Source organism: Habropoda laboriosa, unplaced genomic scaffold (genome assembly GCF_001263275.1).
Source record: "Habropoda laboriosa isolate 0110345459 unplaced genomic scaffold, ASM126327v1 scaffold65, whole genome shotgun sequence".
In the NCBI taxonomy this organism is placed as follows: Eukaryota; Metazoa; Arthropoda; class Insecta; order Hymenoptera; family Apidae; genus Habropoda; species Habropoda laboriosa.
Genome location: NW_017100254.1, coordinates 1939516 through 1960345, shown reverse-complemented (window position 1 = coordinate 1960345; position 20830 = coordinate 1939516). Strand labels below are relative to the sequence as shown.

Sequence of the window (20830 nt, the reverse complement as noted above, 5' to 3'; positions counted from 1 at the left end):
TGATAATTTCTTCAATATTAATAATTATGATTTTATCAAATCTACTAGGTTTCTTTCTATTCGTAACTGAGTAGATGATGACAAGAAAAAGCTAAAAATTTCACTAGACCTGATTTTCGGGAAATCGAAAGAACTGATTTGCAGCTAAGCTAATCATTAAAACGAGAAACGAAGTTATTCCTTAAAACCCTAGCAACAATGCTCAAGTGCAATTTTCGAATAATTTTAAAAAATTTAGGAATTTTTTACTTTTCATTCTCAGCCCATTCAATTATTTCAATTTTCGGTGAATTTCTCATACAGGTCACAGGCTGCTCGGCTTCTCGAACTCTTCGACGACCTTGAGGCCATCTTAGCGTCTAGTAAAGACTTCCTGTTGGGCAGATGGTTGGAAATGGCGAAGCAACTGGCTAGTACCGAGGCAGAGATGAAATTGTACGAGTACAATGCGAGAAATCAGATCACACTGTGGGGGCCAAGGGGAGAGATAAGGGACTACGGAAACAAACAATGGTCTGGAGTTGTCGCGGATTACTTCAAGCCTCGATGGACCATTTTTCTCGATGGCCTTACAACCACTCTGACCAACGGAACCAAATTGGACATTAACAAGATCAACAAGAGCATATTCCTTAAGGTCGAAAAACCTTTCACGTTCTCCAGAAAAATTTATCCTACAGTGGAAACAGGTATGAAGATGATTTTGATTTATACGTTTTCTTAGGCGTTGAATTTTTTGAAGGTCAGAGTGTTTTTAATATAGAGTATTTTGGGATGGAGATTTTGAAATCAAATTTTCGAGGATAAACATTCGTTCAGATTTGAATTTTAAAGTTAGAGATCTTTGACATAAAAATGTTGGGATCGATGAGTATTGAAGTGGAAATTTTATAGTTTTATGACTTCTTAAGATTACAATTTTTCGCTTAGAGATTTCACAGGTAGAAATTTGGAATCATTTGAGATTCAAATGTTGAAGTTAGAATATTTAGAAATGAAATTTCAAGTTTAGAGGATTTGTAGATGAAAATTTTGTACTTGAGGGGTTTCACAAATTGAAATTTAACAACTGAAGCTTTTCCCTATTCACATTTTAGAGTTCCAATTCTCTACCATACGAATTTTCAAATTTTTAACATCGAAAATTTCAACATGAACAATTATTTAACACTGAAAATTTTATTATTTTCTCTTTAGGAGACTGTATTGATATAGCACTGAAAATTCAATCCAAATGGTATCAACCACCGTCTACCTTATCAACCATGACAGAAAAGTTGCACAAAAGAAAAGACAAACTAAACATTCTCTTCGTAAACAAACTTAATACTAGTCACATTTCCTTTAAAGATTACTATACTCTATAAAAAATATATTATCGTGTAAATACACGTAAACGTTTTATGTCACTTATTATACAATGTGTAGCAAAAGTTTCCAGAATCAGATTGAAAAAAGCTTTTCATTCACATATCGGCATTTTTTTTTTTTTTTTAAATATTGCAGAAATTTCATGTTACTGATCAGGGTTGCCAACTTATGAAAATCTTCCATTTCGTCCTAGTAAATTATTAAACTCAGAATTCACGAACTTTTGTTACATACTGTACCACAAGCAAAAATGCTAATCATTCGCCCATCTTGCATTCGGTACGTTCATGGTCATTGAAACACACCGGGTGTGAACATTGTAAATATCGTTATTATTGATAAAAGGACACTCTACAACGGTCGAATAAAATTACAAGAATCGGAAACAGCAACGACAGACTCGAGCCAAGAGACAAAATGGAGGATTGGGAGGAGGGGATAAAATCGTAATTCCGCCTACGAATTATATCAAAAAGGGAGTGTACACGATTCACTAATACCTAAGTATATATTCACATTACCCAAAGTACATCGGCTAAACGCGTGAATTTTTTTTTATTTATATCGGTAAAAGTATTTCGCGCTCCTCAACTCGTCTCCACTGGTCAAAATTATGGCAGTAGACGATTAAACGTAATTCAACTTCGACATCAAAAATCGACTGCCTCTTCTTTTCTTCGTCTTTTGAGAAAAGTGAATAAAAAAGAAATAAATAAAAGAGAGGGAACAAAGAACTAAAATCGTCTATGGGATTGATTGTCGAGAGAATCAATGCACGACGTCGAAGGCTCGATGAATCGAGCCGCCATTTTGGTTTCTTGGTCACAGTGCCTGTCAACGTCGACGATCGGTTCTTGTCTCGTTAATCATCGATCATTCGCCGATATTTGACCCTCAATTAGGCTCAAATTGATCAGACTTGTTGATCTTTAGCCTCGTTCGCGTGGAAAATTTTGTGGAATAAATCGAGACTTAAATTCTGGGAAATACTTCGAAATTGAAGATTTTTTAAATTAACATTGTGCTTTGTTTTCATTTTTGGTGGTCGTCACATTTCTTTTTTTTCAATATAACGAATAATTTTTAACATACAATTGAAACATTGAAAAAGAAAAAAGTGCTTTTTGCTATTTTTATTGGAGAATTTTTTGCACTCAGCTTGTTTTATAAGCCTTCTTGATTTTCTTTTCCGAATTACCAAGTTTTAATTATCTGTTCTTCAAGAATTTTTTCTTAACTAATTCTGTTGACGTTTTCGTTTCGAGAACTTCGGTGCAACTCAAAATGGCCGACAATTGAGGGTCGGTGCAATTCAAAATGGCCGACAATTGAGGGTCGGTGCAACTCAAAATGGCCGACAATTGACGGTCGGTTCTACTCACAGGCGGTCCAGTACATTCTGTTACAAGTAGATTTAAGAAACATAGTGCGCATCTAGTACGAGGTATAAAATATCTTGTGCATTTCGTAAGAATATTCGTAACGTGTGAGATACACCTATATATGTATATGTATATTATACACAATATTCGATACTGTGGAGGATAAAAGCGCTCGAGAATATCGGAGAAACGTTTCAAACGCTTTTGCCGATGAGTATACCGAAAAATATTTCTGTAGATACGTAATATTTTCATTCGAGATTGAGGGAGACATTGTAAACGTTGAATTTTTCAAAATTTCAGAATGCTTTTAAAAGGGCAGACAATTTCTTGTTACTTTTAAGAATAGAGTTTAAGGTAAAGTGCAGTACAAATATTCATATTTTTTTAGTTCCTTTTTCTTTAGTTTTGGATTATTATAAGCTTAGTAATAAAATTTCGAAAATTTAGCTGAGAAGAGTAAGCACATAAAAGCTGCGATATATAGACATATAGCAAATATTTTAGAGAAAGAGAAGAGGAAGGTTTGTTTTAAGTTCAAAATATTACATACCATCAGAAATATCGTAAATGTAAGATTCTAGTCTCTTTACGACACACGTACCCGTAACGATTACACGCAGAAGGTCTACCGATACATCGGGTGTCTTCTTCCAACAGATTGAAAATAATTCAACAGGAATTAAATAAGAAAATTACTCTTCTACGCTACTAACGCTTAATCGCTGTAATAGAGAGATTCTAAAATGAATCGAACTCTCAATTCAACGAAGCTATCCTCTATTTTGACGCAAAATTACGAGACATTCTGCATACTAACCAAAACACGAACAAAAAGAACACTCCATTTTAAAAGAAATGCAATTTCTCTTTCGAAATCTTGAATAACGTTCATTATCATTTTAAACGACCATTTTTGTTTTTATCTCGCTCTTTAACCAATTACAAAATATTGTACCACAATGGAAAACTATTTGAAACTTTTGTTCCCAGTAATTCAGGAATCAGACATCGGTAGACGATCCAGTGACACCATTTTCTCACCCTTACAGCTACCATTATTTTTACTCACTAGTAAATATTAAATAACACCAGAAATCGAATGTCTGCCTTGAATCGTGCCGTTTCGAGAGAGAGAGAGAAAAAGAGAAAGAATTCGTGAGGTCGGGACGTGATATGATCATCGAACATATCCGGTCGTGAGGTTTCGACGGTTATCGATTTAAATTCAAATACGCGTTCTGTGGTCCCCCAGATATCAGTAAGGTCCAACGAAATCACGAATCTGACTTTGGTTGCGTTTACTTGGTCGCGTGCTTCGCACTAGTCGCACAATTTTTTAGTGCCACTGTATATGTACAGGCCGCGCCATCTTGCGCTAGTTTCGTTTCACCGAGCCTGAGAAAAATAATCTTACGATTCTCTTTTCGGCACACAGGGTACATAAGTTGTACTACGAGTTCTTCTAATATCGTTGAATTTTGATAAATTTGAATTTAGTCGTTATTTTTTAGAAACCCTGTAGATTGTGGTGCTACTTTTGAACAACGCACGATGAAAAATGTTTCATTTCTGTTGTTGTATCTTTACTGTGATTTATTTACTTTTCTTTTTTTTTTTTTGAATGATGTACTGCCCGTTCAAAATAAGAATAACCTCGCTTCGCGCATCGGGGGTCCAAACCCCCACTTAACCGCCTACGTTTTTCTCCGTCTTACCCTCTGCTACGCTCTCTGTCTATGCGTAGAACGGACAAAAATCGGTCCGAGAGCGAGGTTATTCTTATTTTGAACGAAGCGTAGTACTTTTTAACCATCCTGCAGGTCGAAATTTTTCTTACACATAATGGGTGGCAGAAAGAAATTTTTAATCTCTGTCGTGTTTTCGTTATTTAGGTGTAATATAATTTTTCACCGGTTTGTTACTTTTGGAACACCCTGTGTGTCGAATTGCAATCTGCAAACGCACAAATCGTGACAATTGTTTTTCCCAGGCTGCGTATAGTTTTTTTTTTGTTTTTTTTTTTTTTAATATGTATTGGAGAATAAAGGGCTTACACGTTAGAACTTAAAATAGAAATATTTTCAGAGAAATCGTTTTAACCTCTGTATTTGCGTTGTTCTTGCGTTAGAAGAAGATTAAAACGATTGTCCAGCGAAAATTGGAAATGCCGTAAGTTTCACGAAAGACTCGCCGCGTAAAAGTACGAACAGTGTGCTCGATCACATCACAGAAGAATCAAAATAAGAGGAAAAGTATGGAGTAACGATCGTATCGTTTCTCGTGTTAACCTATAAACAATGTCGTTGTCTCAACAGGCTTTTCTTTCAGGCCCCTTACGTTCTAGCGTGCATATAAAATACTAATAACTTCTTGTATTTCTTTCCTTTTTTTTCATCTCAGTACTCAGCTCATAAAGTTCGCTCCTTTCAACTATCCCTAGAATTATTATTAGATAAAATTCGTAAGTAAAACGCCATCTTGGAATACGCCATCTGGCCTCGAGAGTCTCGTTAATTCCTTCAGACTCTATTCCCCGTAAAACCTGTTCATTTTTTAAAAGCTCGAATGATAAATTTTAATTTACACTTTGAGGAATTTTATAAGTTGTATATCGTCGATTGATATTTTCATTCGAAGATCTGGCTTTCATTTGTAATACCGAACCTCAGCCACCTAAATTCCATCGAGGTAATTATTAAAAATTGGGAACTAGATTCTATAATATTAAATTAAATATTGTCCAGAATTTTAGTTGAATAATTCTGGTACGTCTGAAAGAATTAACAGAGACGTTTAAAAATGTTCTTTATCGTAAAATTATCAACTAATCGTCCTTAATGTATACGTTGTTACATTTTTTACAAGCTATTTTTGAAAATTCAGCTCAGCCGTGAATAGTCTTCGATCTGTGTGTATTCTGTTCGTGAAAGTTTCCACAATGTTTCGTTAAAATTATTTCAGCTTGCCGCCTCTTTGGATGCTTTCAGACAATTTCAAATAAATTCGTTACTTTCAAGTTTCAGGAATCGCGGGAGTATCGCCTGACGAGTTTCAAGGGGGTATTCTAGTCTAGACTTTTAAAAAAAAATCGATTTTTGTTTTTACATTTTCTGAAAGTAGACATTGGCAGAAGTATAACTGTCGAATGATTTTTCCGAATTCGTAAGATTGACGAAGTTGTAGATGGTTAAAGAAGACGACATGCAGTCCCCAGTCATAAGTATAAGGGGAGTTCCCCTAGCGCCGGACGCTTAAGGTTTTTCTCAAATAAATCTTTCTACCTGTGCACGCGCGAGTAAAACGCGAAGAAAACTTATTTTTATTCCTTTTGTCTCCTCTAGGAGATACGTAGAATAACGGCTCGGTGGCGTTTCAATTATTGCAGGTATAACTAACGTCCGATATTAGGTGCCGTCTGGCGTTAAGGGAACTCCCCCTACCATTCTGGTGTAGCTGGTATGAGAAACTTTAAACGCGTTTTTCTCGAAACCATGTTTTTCTAAATGGCTGACATGATATCTCAAGTTCTAGTTGTCCGATTCACTCCAAATTTTACATGCACCTTCAGTGGATGTGCCGTTATCGTCTGAACCAGAATTATGCGAAAATATATATTTTTCTGATTTGTAGAGCCTCTGATAGACGAAAAAATGTCGAAAAAATCGATACTTCATATTCAAAGTGCCGCCTTTTTGTAAATTTTCACTATTTTTTTTTCATTCTGGTTCACACTATAGTCACAGTCGTACTAATCAAGAATCCTTTTGGTTTTTTCATTTCGGATAAACAGAATGGGTGGGATCGTGTCAGCCAGTAGGACACTTTCTTCTGAAGGGACCGCACTGAATGATGTATAATTCGGACAGTTTTGATTATCTTCACTTGAAAATAATTGTGAACTTTCTTAAAACATGAGTAAATACGTATGCAAAATGCCGATACTGAGAAACTTATACTTTCCTTACAAAAAAATCCCTAAGAAAAATACCCCCTTAAGGCGAATTTAGAACTGGTCAAACGCCTGTAATCACCTGGTTTTGTCCATGGGTACTTACTCGCGAAGGAGCGTACCTAATTGCCTTCGACAGGCGTTCGAAAAACTGTTTACGAATTCAGCACAGTAATTTTCGAGGAATACAATTCATACAAAATGTCTCAATAATTTCTTTTTTTGTTCGAAATTCTGTGAACTGAAAATATTTCGCGACGAAAGAAGAATTTTTTAATACTTCCAATTTATCAACTTTCCACGCTCGAAAATTACCCTTCGTTCTTTAATATCTGAATATTTATTGCAGAGAAAAAAACGTCTGAAATTCTGTTTAACTCGAAATTTTCGTAAATTTTTCTGCGAATTTTTCAGCCTTCAACGATCGGGCACACGCTCAGTCGATTAATTTAATTCGATCATCGAATGTTAAGTCGGCTCATACCGTGTTCATCAACCAGATGGTTGATCGTGGTTCTCTTCGTAGAGCAGGTCCGAGTTTCTCAGCAGTATCACCGCCTCTCGAATTCTGTTTCCTGGTTGGACGCTTCTGTCAGCGGCGGCAGAGGACTGTCTATGGATATTTGTCTATAAAAATTCCAAAAACGAACACAAAAAAATAAAAACCACAATGTACGACTCTAACAACAATTTCGACACACTCAGAAAACTGACTTCGCTGATATCAATCTTTTCCTTTCAATATTTATTTCAAATTAATTCATTTCGATACTCGAGAAGATTGAGAACCGCTATTCACAACTTCAACTCTTCAAAACATCAGACAGATTACACCGATGAACCACAACCGCAACATCGTCCAAGAAGATTCGAATTTCTACCATCTCGATCGATAAAACAGAAAACAATCATCGAACAAGCAATACATAGCACGGAAAGTTTCGAGATAATAATAACGACGGCTCTTAACTTGTAAATTCTATTTCGCTTCAATATCGGTTATTCGAGGTTTCAATAGCCTCCGAAGAATTCTCGAAGCGATATCGACGGGAATAACTGGAGCGTAAAAAATTGGTTATTCCAGATTGTTTACCTGCCATTTGTTTGCCAGTCGTAGGAGTCCGGCGCGGAATTGCTTCTGCCAGTCCTTTGGAATCGCTCAGACTTCGCGTTTCTGATCGTTTTCCTGCCTGGCAAGCTCTCCTCGGCTCTTCTTGACGGGGACGACAATTCTATACTGTTCACCGCTGTGTCGGTGCACGTCCTTTTGCCGCTCTTTTTTGACAGGAAAGGATTCTACAAGCGGAGAAAATAGTTCTGCGTTTAATTCTAGACTGGTTGCAACGGATGCAATTAAAATTTCATACGGAGAACTTGCAGAATTTGGGGAAATTTTTAAATATTGTCTTCGAATCTTCATTTCAAGCGAAACAATCTTTGAGAAATTTTACTTCATCTGTCCTCGTTATTAAGAAAATATTTTCCAAAGATCGAACATCAGGCTTTCATGCCTCCATTTTCCATCTACTCTCGACGTGCCAACCCTCGACGGCGGCGACGACGAGAGAAAAAAAAAAGAAAAAGGAGAAGAAGAGAGAAGAAAGCAGGGTTAAAAAAAAAAAAGAAGAACACGGGGGAAAAAATGTAAAAAGGTGCTCAACGCTTTATGACGCCGCACTTCACGGCATTATTGCCGTGTTTACGGAGCCGTCAGCCTTCCTTGAACTCGGCTGATATCGACTGGCGAGTGCTCATCAAATAATAAGGCCAGAGAGTGAATGAGAGAGAGAGAGAGAGACGTGGCGAGCTTTTCCACGCCACCAGAGAGACCGTTCGCGTCATAAACAGAGAAACAGAGAGGCTTGACCTCCCGTTGCTCGTCGTCGGGACGAGAAGATCAAATGTCGGCCGCAAATGAAATTCAACAGCCACCTATTTTATATAGTGGGAATGATCGAGCTGCTCTGAACGACTCTATAATACTCTATACTGAACCCCTATGGCGACAGAAGCTCGTTCTGTGATCGAATGATCTCATTAAAGCGTCTAATTGACGATCGTGCGCAGGCTATAATCCGTACCGAAGATTTCGATCGCTCAAGGACGCAGCGGCGCCACTACGAGCCTTGGGACGCGCACAATAGTCGACTCGAGCGCTTCTAGCGGCGTACGGACAAGTTTGAAGGATATTGGATGTTTCTTGGAAAGTTTGTAACAGGCTTTAATGATTTAATGGCGAGTGGTAAATTTAGGTGGACTGGGATTTCCGTAGGAGGAAGTTTGTTGAAATATTTGTTTCACGATTTGTTTAGTTCCAAGAGGAAAATTATTTAAATTACCACGCTTCGGTATCTTTCTATCGTCTCGTTCTCAGCTATGAAGGATTCATTCTGAGACACCAGTGGAATCACGAAGAATCAAGTCGATGTTTACAGCTGGCTGCGCTTTATCGGTAATGTCCGCGTATATAGCCGAGCCATGGTAAAAGGCGAACAATTTCAGGAGGATGTAGAGACTCCATTTCCCAATTATACAAGACGACTTGGCGATAACTATCATCGTCTTAATACCCCTACCTACTGAAGGAGGAAAAATTGCGCGATGAAAGTTGCGTATTAAGAAGGAGCCTTAACGACGTCGAGCATTAAGGTCGATGTAAAAGAAACGAAAGAGGAAAGTTTCGTCGGTTAGAATTATCAATAAGGATTCCCATCTCGACCTTTCCAAGCTCGTAGGAACTAGCCGCCATGTTTGGAGCGTTGAATTAGATTATTGGCCCTATGGCGACACGTTTTCTATTTCTTGTGTTTTTAAACTGAACAAGTATTTTAAAATATAATAATTCTAATTGCGTCATAAAATAGTATGTAGTACACTGGTTAAAAAATTATTCGTCTTTTTACTGTATCAACAGTCACGAATCTATAGACTAACTACGATGTTACACTCTCTGAAGCATTCTGTACGATATTAAACGATCAAACGGAATTTGTTCGAGTAAAAGTTCCAAGTACATAACGGAAGTAACTAGTCGATGGACATATCAACGAGGTAATACTTCAAACGCGGGATTTATTAATTAAAGTCCGGTATTGGTGAAGTTTCCCGGCATTGCAGTAGTTTTCAACGAACCGGCCAGAACTAATCCACAGTTTATCGAATACCGATAATTGCTGTTCGCGATTTGTGGCCGAAGTTTGAATAAGTACAGGTACGATCTGTCTCAATAGTGGAAAAAGTGGATTTAATGTTACATCATACAACCGATACCAATAGCAAACACTTCCTAACCTCTCCTCCGATATTTTATTCAATACTGTACTCAATATCGTTCGTAGTAAATGGCGCGAAATTTGAAATTGTGACATAAAACTACTTGCCTGAAAGCTGTGCTGTTTCAGCATAGTCTTGATAAGAATCAGTGTGTCCAACTTAGGAATCCTCGTGACCACTCGTTCCACCTCTTCGTCTGTAACAGTGACCGGAAGTCGACAATTGTCGGTTTCACTGGGCAGTGTCTGGGCGCCGTGATTGGTCAGCCATGCGTGTTCTTTGATCTCTGACAGTGTGATCCTTTCTGTTGGCTCCTTGGCCAACATTTTCGAGATCAAATCGCGTAGATCGTCGGAGACGGTTGGCTTTGCCGGAAATTTCAGCGGCTCAGTACGAACTGCCGCTTGCACGCCGATTATACTTCCGGAGCCGTCCCACGGGATTCTTCCGGTCACCAGACAATAAAGTGTCACCCCCATTGACCACACATCGCACAACTGGAACGTGAAAGGATCGTAAAATACATTTTTGAGATGGAAAATCAGCGTTGGTATTATTACAACTTCGAAGTTTAAAATTGAAATTATTTTTTAGAGGTTAGGTTACTCCAGCAAGGTCACTTTTGATGCTGATAAGTGTTTGGAATAGACGAGATATGTTTTAAGAATTAAATATCATTGCTAGTGTTCCCATAATCTAAAAATTTGAAATTGAAATAACCTATCAGAGCCTGCATTATTTCAAGACGGTTAATATTGAATATCTATTTTTATTGTATGCTAAATAGTGGACTTCGAAACACAGAGAAATGATTTTTATGACTAAGTATTACAGTTAGTGATTAATATAACCACGAAAATTTGAAATTTAAATCACTCTCAAGTTCACCAAGGTCAATTTTTACGGTACTCTTATTCTATGTAAAATAATAACTTTTTTTTTTTTGATATTCTAATATCGCAATTAAATCTCCTGTAACCTTAAAATTTGAAATTAAAATCACTCTCAAGAGGTCAGGATCGTTTTATGAGGATCAATTTTTATGTTACGCTCATTCTATGCTAAACAATTAAATGTTTCTATAACCTAAAAACTTGCAATTAAAATCATTGTCCAGATCATGTGAGGTCACTTCAAGGGGTTCAATTTTAATGTTACTCTTATTTTATGCCAAACGATGAGCTTTTTTTTTCTTCTACTCTAAACGCAAGATTTTAGAGTTCAATATCAAAGTTAACATTTGCACAACTTCCTAATTTGAAATTAAAATCACTCCCAAGAGCTTATCTCGTTTCATAAGCGGTAATTTCGATGTTACTCCTGTTTCACGGTGAACAGTGGTATTTTAGCCACAATGCAATTCTGAAAATGGCAGCGATGATTGGTAATCACAGTTCTCAACCGTTCCACGAATTGGCCAGCGTATCGTTCACGTGGGTATCGAGCATGCGAGGGCCACGTTAAATCGACCGCGTTTTCGATAAGGTCACGCGATAAGTCTCAGCTATAATCATGGAAATACACACGAAAGAGGTGGAATTATGTTGACCCGTGGCGAAGTACACGCTTCTTTGGCCACGTCTGCCTGACACAGGCGTAACAGTAGCGCTTCAAGTGATAATTTCAGTCTGCTGTTCAACGAGGAAAAATATGCATCGATTTTTCTTGCTATTTCTAAAAAGTTCAAAAAGATTGTGCTGCAATGAATGGAAGCGCAAAGAAAGCACAAAGCGAGCTATTTATATAAAAATGTACCATTTTTCTAGCCTCGTAATTTAATCATTTTTATAAACAATAAAACGATCAAAGAACTACAGTAAAACTTTTAGAGATGAAATGCTCTTTCGAAAAAACCAAAGCAAACCACTCTCTATCGTTTAATACGACACATCCAAGAAAAACATAACCTACAAATCTTAATTTAATTCACCTTAAAACCAACGAGGTTAGATATCGTTTAAATTGAGCGTGCACTTAATTCAGAGTAAATGTGAACTAAATTCTATGTCACGGCGGCATGAATCATCGATAAAGTGGCGGTCGATCGAAGAGAAATGGTAGAGCAGTCTAACTTTCTTATCGAAAAGTTTGAGCGGCCACGTTTAATGTTAACCACACGCGTACAAAGAAGGAAACGCGGCCGGAAACTCTTGAAACGAGTTGCCCGCCAAGTGACATCAATTTCTTACGTTCTCGTGAAATATGCAGGTGAACTTCAAGTACAAAGAAACTTTCTTCCCGGAGAAATTGGGTTGCAGCTTGTCCAACCCCTCGTAACGCATTAAATCGACCAATAAACAATCTCTTTACGATCGCTATACTTTCTTGGATAAAGAAATACTGTAACCTGAATAAAATTTTCACAATACACATTCGAGATACATTCGTTTCTTTAATTGGTTACCCGAGACACTTTACGCGCGCCATTTTGGAGAACAGCTTGTGATAACCATAACCGTAACCTTCATACATAACCTCAATTTTTTGAATATTGTGAATATTGAATCTGCGAGAACGATGTACAGGGTGTTTCAGAAGTCAATTCAGAAGTCAGGAAAAATGAAAGTTTTAATTAAAATTCGAAATTTCTAAATTCATTGTAACCGATATTCAACCTGAATATCCATTTCCGAAAATACTAACATGAATAGAAATGATTAACAGTGATGCGATGAGTTTCTCAATTTCAATTCAATTTTCCATAAGGAATTATTCTTTGTCTATTTGTATTACTGAGGTACCCTATATTAGTATTCATGAAACACTATAAACGGATGTCCACCGTTACCATTCGTAATACGAAATTGTAAAAAAGAACAATGGCGCGAGCGAAAGGTATGGATGCGATTGAATGGAGGCGGCGTCGTAATTCTTCGTCGCCTATAAATACGAGAGGAATTGAAAATCGATCAGAGGATAGGTACTTACCGTTCCGGAATAATGGGCGCCAGGTGTGGTTGTTTCGGGTGCCGCGAACGCAGGGGTGCCAGCTGGCCCGGATAATAATTCCCCACACGCTCTCAGCTCTGCACTCACGCCTAAGTCAGCGATCTTTATGCGACCGTCGCTGTCCACCAACAGGTTGCTGGGTTTGATATCGCGATGGACTATCCTTTGGTAGTGCACTGAACAAAAACAAAACAAAAAAAAAAGAGGATTTTAAAACTGTCAAATTTTACAAATCTATATGCATGTTAGGTATCTTGGATTTTTATATTCATTTTAAATTCACGCTTAATCAAAACTTCGACGCACAATTGTTCGATCTTGAGGTTAAATAAGATCGAAACATTAACAATATGCTTTGTATAGTCTGACGTAAAGATTGTGTGCCCCAAGGACACTCTCCCCACCACCTGTTGCACTGTATTCTCATTAGACTACGCACTAGCCACGCCCCTAGAGGGCCTGACGAAGTGGGGACAGGTGGTATGGTGGGGGAAGCAGTCCAGTGACTGAACGGAGGAAATATTTCGTCTCGTCTATACCTTCGTTCATTCATATCAAAATTCACACTTAATAGTTTTTGACGAAGTTTTTACTTCTCTCGTTCTTCTTCTTATAACTATTTGAAGTACGAAGTATAGTTTTTACGGGTGCTTACGATATTCCACGCCCAATACAACGTCACGGAAGTTCTTTCTGGCAGTCTCTTCGTCTAAAGGCTTGTCAGTGGGTACTTGAAGAATTTCCCCTCTCTGGACCAGTTCGAAAACAAGGTAAAGGTTGTCCTCGTCTGGATCGTCGAGGACTTCAACCAGTTTCACCACGTTCGGGTGATCCAATTTCTTCAACAGCGCGATCTCCCTATAAACTTTTGCCAAAGGGTTGGCTGAGCCTTTTTTGCCTGGGGCCATTCTGCCGAAGATACCCGCCTTCTTCATCAATTTTTTCTTGCTCAGAATCTTCATGGCGTAATGGGTCTTGTCCTCCTCGTTGTAAGCTAGCTTCACGATCCCATAAGAACCCTGTAACGTGAAGGATGAAAAACATTTATGAACGCACATTTAAAATTGAAATGACGGTTTGGAAAGTTCGATGTTGAAATATTAATAACTGGAAATTTAGTATTCAGAAGAGAATATTAATAATCGGAAAATTTTATAATTGAAAAACTTCATATCAGGATCTTCGATAGAAAAAGAAAAACCGCCACCAAAATGGACGCTCGCGAAAAGATCATCTTATCGTTTAATAATCCTTTTTTATCGTTGGCTAAAGTACTTTAACTTTTTCAAACTACTTTCCACATTTTTCCTGTTCTTCAAACGAGCCACATTTTCTCGTCACGGAACAAGTTCGTCCTCGTGTCGTCGCTATCGAGCAAAAGTTGCCGTTTCCCGCGATAACTCGTTTTCGTCGATAACTGGACGAGGAATTCCATTCGGCAAGCACGAACGTTGCGAAAATTAGCTAAAACGAGGAACATGGAGGGTGTGACGTGATGAACTTGGAAAGTTACGCTGGCTGGTCGTGAAGAAATCACGGGGCGAATTCTACGCATCGTTTCGATCGACGTCAAAGAAGAAGGAGAGAAACTTGATTATATTATCAATTTTTCAAATAAAAACATTTGTCACGAAATTTTCAAATTGTACAATTTTCTCACTCGGAAAAGAACTTTCTCATGGTTTCAGATAAACGAAAAACAATGAACAATCGTGGAAATTTCATCTTAAAGAAACAATCACACATACAGAAACAACTATACATCAGAGAAATTCGAGAAAATCCAATATTGGCACGCACAATATTTAATTTCTTCAATGTTTCTACTCACTCCTTCATAACACATAGTGACAGAGTCTTGTAAATGTGGTAGTGTTAACCTATTCTTGTGTAATATATTGGGAAATCTTCCCGTAAAAATAAATAAATAAATAAAAATAAATATCTCTTCGACGGCCGTTTCTTGTCTGGAGAGGAAATTTTCTCCCGCGAAGCAGCGGCGATGGAGAGGAAAATGAATGGGTAATTTACGAAATTGGAGCAATTTGTGCGATACTATCTCGGAGGAAAAGAAAAAAGAAGAGAAATCTTTCTAGGCCTAAATTGACTCCTCGTTTTTCTTGAATGTATTTCAATGTCGTAAAACGTAACGAATTTCTTTTCTTATCTTTCTTACATTCAACGAGTAGAATATAATCCAGTTTATCCATTTAATTAATCCAGAAATATTTGTTTCTATGCACGTAAAAAACATTGCCGTTTCGAAAAGTAATACGGTAGAATTAACGAGAAAGTTTAATTAGAGGCGAGAGGCCATACAATTAAAAGCGATTAAAACAAATCGTCGTGGCTCGAAACTGACTTTAAAATTTCTCGCGAATAATGGGTTCCGATGGAATAATTCTCTCGCGGGAAAATGGGACACGTCGAGCAACGCGGCGGGAAAAATTACGATTGATCCCACCGCCGCGCCGGCTTCAGCGATTGAAAACGCGGCCAGAAACGTCGCGACTGTTTTCGTTCAAAATTCAAACCGCGCTGTGTATAAGGGATAAATGTTACGAATGAATGATTTCGGTTCTATTGCTTCGGATGAAATAATTAAAAACATTTCTGGCGTCCGGTGTTTCGTTGAAAAGGAAGCTTAAAGGTTAGAAAAATAATTGTAACTAATTCTGTTGTTGGTAAAACTGAGACATTAATTGGCCTGATATTTCGTTGAAAATGAGACTTAAAGAGTAACAAAACGAGGAGAAAAAAATTAATAATTATTAAAGTCTTTACAACGCAATAAAAAATAAGAACATATTAGTTTAGAAAAAATAGGACTCGGATATTCAAACGGGACTTAAGTGTTAACAAAATGTGAAAGAATTGTCGTGAATTTTCGGCAGAAAAATATGGAAGAATTTCAACAAACACAGAAGTAAAAATCCTCCAATAACTGTCGCCTTAAAAATTTTCAAAGAAAAAAAAAAGAAAAAAAGTTCCAACTCACCTGGCCAATGTTATCCAACAACTTGTACTGATTCAGCTGAAGAGCTCCTTGCCTGTTATCAATGGAAACTCTCCTGCTCTCCCTCAGAGGCCTCCTCCTGTTCCTAGGTGACCCCTGAGGACTCCCATAGGGCGAGTAAGGGCAATAAGGATAAATAGGCCTCACTGAGACATTAGAGGCGTCTCCAAGGAACCTTTGGCTCGCACCCACTTCACCAGGAGTGATTGCCTTTCTAATATTCAAGTCATCAGCAGCATCAGCAGACGTCAACATTTGAATATCCCCAGAAACGCTGTTCTTCAATGTATAAACACTCGAAGACTTGTTTAAAGACATACCCCTGGACTCTGCGGATGATACAGCAGAAGCAATTTCGTCGTCCTGCTTGGATATTTGAAAGGATATCCTTCTGTCCAAGTACTGTTCACCCTCGGCTGTGTCTTCAGACTGAGTCGAGAGAAATTGGTACATTTTGACAGACCTTGGAAGAACATTGAACTGAATATCCTCTCTGGTAGGTGGTGCTTGGACTGTCTCATTTTTACTTTGAAGAGTTGGAACGTTTCTCAAGTGTTCTTCGTTGATTCTCGAGGATCTAGTCCTAGATCTTTCAGTACTGATAGCTTTTGATTGATTCCAAGGATCGTTGGGTATATTAATGGGTTTGATGGTGTTTTGAGATGTTAAGTTTGAGGATAATGAACTAACAGAATGACGAGTAAGTTGAGTTGGACTCTTTGAAGATGGAGATGTTGGACGGTTGATAGAGTCGCTGAGGGAAGTGGTGTCGAAGATTGGCGTTGTGTCTTTGTGCCCGGAGGTAATTGAGACGTCTGTTGAGTCCCTTGGTGACGTGATGCGGTCTGTTGGCTCTCCTAAGAGGCGACAGCGTGGGGAGAAGTCCTCTGATGGAGGGAAAAGGGAACAACTTGTACTTTGGGATTTTACAAAAGCTGACTACATAATTTGTAAATATGTTAAGTTTCAAGTAGCTCAAGATTATTTAAGATTAATTATTTAGACTGTTGAGGTTCAAAATGTATTCAAGTATTATGAAATACTGTATTGTAACAATTAAAGGATGTTCATGAAAACATCAAACTGTAAAATCAACAATAAATCCAAGAAAATACTAAATTTCATATTTCTAAGTAGCTAAAGAACACATGTAAATCTTTTCAAATTAGAGACACAAACATTTCAAAGATCCAAAAAGTAACTAAAGCATTCTTTATACAAATGGGTGCATATCTATGAAAATAAATAAATAATGTCCACTTACCAGTGCTGACATTCTTCATCAGACTGCACAGATTATCCAGACTCTCTTGTCTAAAAGGTAGCTCATCCCTCAGCACCTCCTTCACCTCCTCGATATTAGGCATATCCAAGCCAGCTGCAGACACTTTTCTGTGAACCTCTGTGGTAGGCATCCTTTCAACCTCGGCGTCCTCAGTCAGGCTCTCCTCGGCTCTCCCCAGGATCACTCTCGAATTCAACCTCTTAGGTCCAGTCGAAGATCTCCTCCTCTCTTTGAAGAACAAGGACAAATCCTGTGACACGTCTGCAGACGACGAATTCCTTCTATCCTCGTCAAATGTTCCCAAATTGCTCGCGTATCCACTGCTCTCTCTTCTTGGTCTAATGATCCTTGGAGCTCTAGATTTCAGGATTTCCCTCAAAGTGGGAAGCCCTTCAGCTTCCTCCAAGAACAAAGCACTGTCCTTTCGCACTTCTATAACTTCTTGGTCAGAAATATCTTCAGGACTTGATGGAATCCTCGAAGAATCCTCAAGATCCTTGATTTTCGAGGTAGCTGTCTCTTCAGAGGGTAAATTAATTGTAACTTTGCCTTTTGAGTAGATGAATCTGTCTGTTATTTGGTCCGTTGGTCTGTCTAGACTTGGTTTTTCGATTAGTGATTTCACTGGTTGCTCCAGAGAGCAAGGACACCTATTCAGGATGCTCAGAGACTCCTTTTTCGTTGTTGGATATTGAAATCTGGTGGATTCCTTGCATGGTAAAGCTGTTCTTGTCTCGAATCTTCGAACGGAGGAGAATTGATCGGTAGAGGCGCTAGAGGCTAATGGAAAAACGATGTTTCTCGAGGTGTCCAGAGGAATGTCCAGCGAAGGATCCCTGGATTCTGGCGTAGTCGCTGTCAGGGGCTTGGAGATCGAACTTGGCGACTCTTCGTCGATCGCGCTGTGTCTGAAAAGAGAGAAATTTTCTTTAGGATTTGTTCTTGTAGGAAAAACAGTTAATGTTTTTTTAAGTATATCGTGGTCGAATTTTGTTTGTGATCTATGAATAAAAAAGTAAAGAATATAAAACAGAATGTTAAATAAAATATTACAGATTAGATAGCATATTAAATATGATAAAAAATATTGAAAAGATTGAATGCAAATATTAAATGGAGTAATGAATATTAAAAATATTAAATACTGCTAATTTTAAATTGAAAAAAATATTAAGTACAATATTAAATGATGAAATAAAATTTCCTTATTTATTTCTTACAATTTTATGTATGGAATTTTTGGTAACTTTTTTAAGGAACTCAAATGATTTGAAATTTGCTCTTCTTTCATCAATTATCGATCTGAACGAGATGTGGAAAGAACGACAGAGAATTGAAAAAATACGAACAGAAATTATTCCACCGGTGGTAAATCAAAGTAAACCTTCATTTCCTCTCTGTTTTTACAGGAGAGGCACGATAAAACAGTTATTAACTCTTTCGATGCAGACATAAATTACCGTGTGGCCCACTTAGTCGTTGTTTTTCTTTCATCCTCGGAATAAAAGTCAATTTCCACAATCAAGCAGCATGTAAAATGGTTCTTGTGATTTGTGACGTTTGCCCAGTGGTGTTTAGGGTTAAATAGAACGGAGATCCGTTAAAACTGTTTTCACCGGGGACAAATGTCGTGATCGTATATCTCTGGTGTCGTGAAACGAGCGATCCCGGTTTGCAACCTCGATTTCGAGCTGTCGAAACCACTTCGACGATGTTTCATAAAAATTGATAGTATCATTAATAAAATGATTTGTGAATCTCAAATGATTGAAGTAGCTTTTTATGGTAGCAAAAAGAAATGACTTGAGAGGTTCAAACAGTCCTGAAGAAAAATAGTGAAAAAAGTTTCTATCCAACGAAGTAAAAATTCTGCGAACATTCATAGTTGATAATGGATGTTTTAACAATATTTCGCAGCTGTTAATTTTCCAGGAAGAATATACAGATACCGTATTCGAAATCGTCCTCTGAATGAATTATCAACTTCCATTTTAGCCTGCTGTAAAAGCAGGCAAAATTACAAATTACAAATATTCATATGTTCGTTGCGCGGCAAAATTTGCAAATTAACAACGAACACTTGAAACCTTTCAAAATAATTATTACAAATGTCAAAAAGAATAGCCCACCGCTTTATCGAAACATACGAATCCCCTAATCGACAGACGTTCGGAGCAATTATCCTTATTCAGATTGATTAAAATCACTAACCGGCGATGTATTTAATCGACGACCATTAATCTCATTCGCGTAACGCCACCACCGAACCATTCGGCGATTTCTCTGCTGAATTGCTCGACGAGAACTTTCAACGAGTTGGCGTTTCGTCGTTCACGATGAAATCACTCGAGTAAACAGCGTTTTAACATCTCGCGATAAATACAAACGACACGTGTCGATTCATGGCTCTCTTTCTCTCACCCACTCATTAACTACCTAATTTACCAACTCACTCGGTCATTCACTACTTTATTCATAAAGTTACTCGTTAATTGTAAGTCACTAACTTATCAACTCACTCATTCACTCACTAACTCATGCACTCATGAAGTCACCAACTTACTAACTCACTCCCCCCATTCACTTACAAAACCACTCATTAACTCATTAACTTACTAACTCACAAACTCACTCGCTCCTTAAGTCACTAAAACTCATTAACTGATCTAGTAACTCACTCATTGACTAACTAACTCACTTCTAACCACCTAATTTACCAACTCACTCACTCATTCGCTACTTTATTCACAAAGACACTCGTTAATTGTAAGTCACTAACTTATCAACTCGCAAATTCACTCACTCATTAACTTACTAACTCACTTATGCACTCATGAAGTCACTAACTTACTAACTCACTCCCCCATTCACTTACAAAACCACTCATTAACTCATTAACTTACTAACTCACAAACTCATTCACTCACTCACTCGCTCCTTAAGTCACTAAAACTCATTAACTGATCGAGTAACTCACTCACTGACTAACTAACTCATTTCTAACCACCTAATTTACCAACTCACTCACTCATTCGCTACATTATTCACAAAGACACTCGTTAATTGTAAGTCACTAACTTATCAACTCACTCATTCACTCACTAACTCATGCACTCATGAAGTCACTAACTTACCCACTCACTCACTCATTCACTTACAAAACCACTCATTAACTCGTTAACTTACTAACCCACAAACTCACTCGCTCCTTAAGTCACTAAAACTCATTAACTGATCTAGTAACTCACTCATTTCTAAGTCTCTCTCTTTCTCTATCTCTCTCTCCCGTTCAGCTGACTGTAAAAGCGTGAAAACAACGGTGACAAGATTCTCAGCCGTAGTGAAATGGATTTTCCTCGAAAATCACCCAACTTTTTCGAATGCACACTCGAAAATACACTCCCAAACAACAATACGTATCTGCGTTTGACATTTAATCGGCGCTCGACAACCACTGCAGGATTGCTGACACATCGAACATTATTCTCCACGATTGGTTTTTAAACGCTTGAATTAATTTTCAGAAGTATTCCGTCCCTTCGCTTTGTCATCGAACTGAAAATCGTTTGTCTTCCTTTCTGTGCTATTTGATGTGAGAATTG

General features: G+C 37.8%; 2 protein-coding genes across 2 annotated transcripts in view; one reads left to right on the top strand and one right to left on the bottom strand.

Moving 5' to 3' along the window:
• LOC108572221 (alpha-N-acetylglucosaminidase) overlaps positions 1–1367 on the top strand; it is an 8750-nt gene extending 7383 nt beyond the window's left edge. Inside the window, exons 13-14 of the mRNA XM_017934420.1 lie at positions 304–689; positions 1198–1367. Of these exons, the coding sequence (XP_017789909.1) occupies positions 304–689; positions 1198–1367 (556 nt within the window). The remainder of the gene's footprint in view (positions 1–303; positions 690–1197) is intronic.
• A 5819-nt stretch (positions 1368–7186) lies between these two features.
• The window catches only part of LOC108572324 (serine/threonine-protein kinase N1-like), a 93555-nt gene continuing 79911 nt past the window's right edge, over positions 7187–20830 (bottom strand). Inside the window, exons 3-9 of the mRNA XM_017934538.1 lie at positions 17208–18136; positions 15926–16830; positions 13583–13946; positions 12907–13103; positions 10086–10475; positions 7799–8001; positions 7187–7332 (exon numbers count right to left, since the gene is read on the bottom strand). Coding sequence (XP_017790027.1) covers positions 7257–7332; positions 7799–8001; positions 10086–10475; positions 12907–13103; positions 13583–13946; positions 15926–16830; positions 17208–18136 — 3064 coding nt within the window. The 3' untranslated portion in view covers positions 7187–7256. The remainder of the gene's footprint in view (positions 7333–7798; positions 8002–10085; positions 10476–12906; positions 13104–13582; positions 13947–15925; positions 16831–17207; positions 18137–20830) is intronic.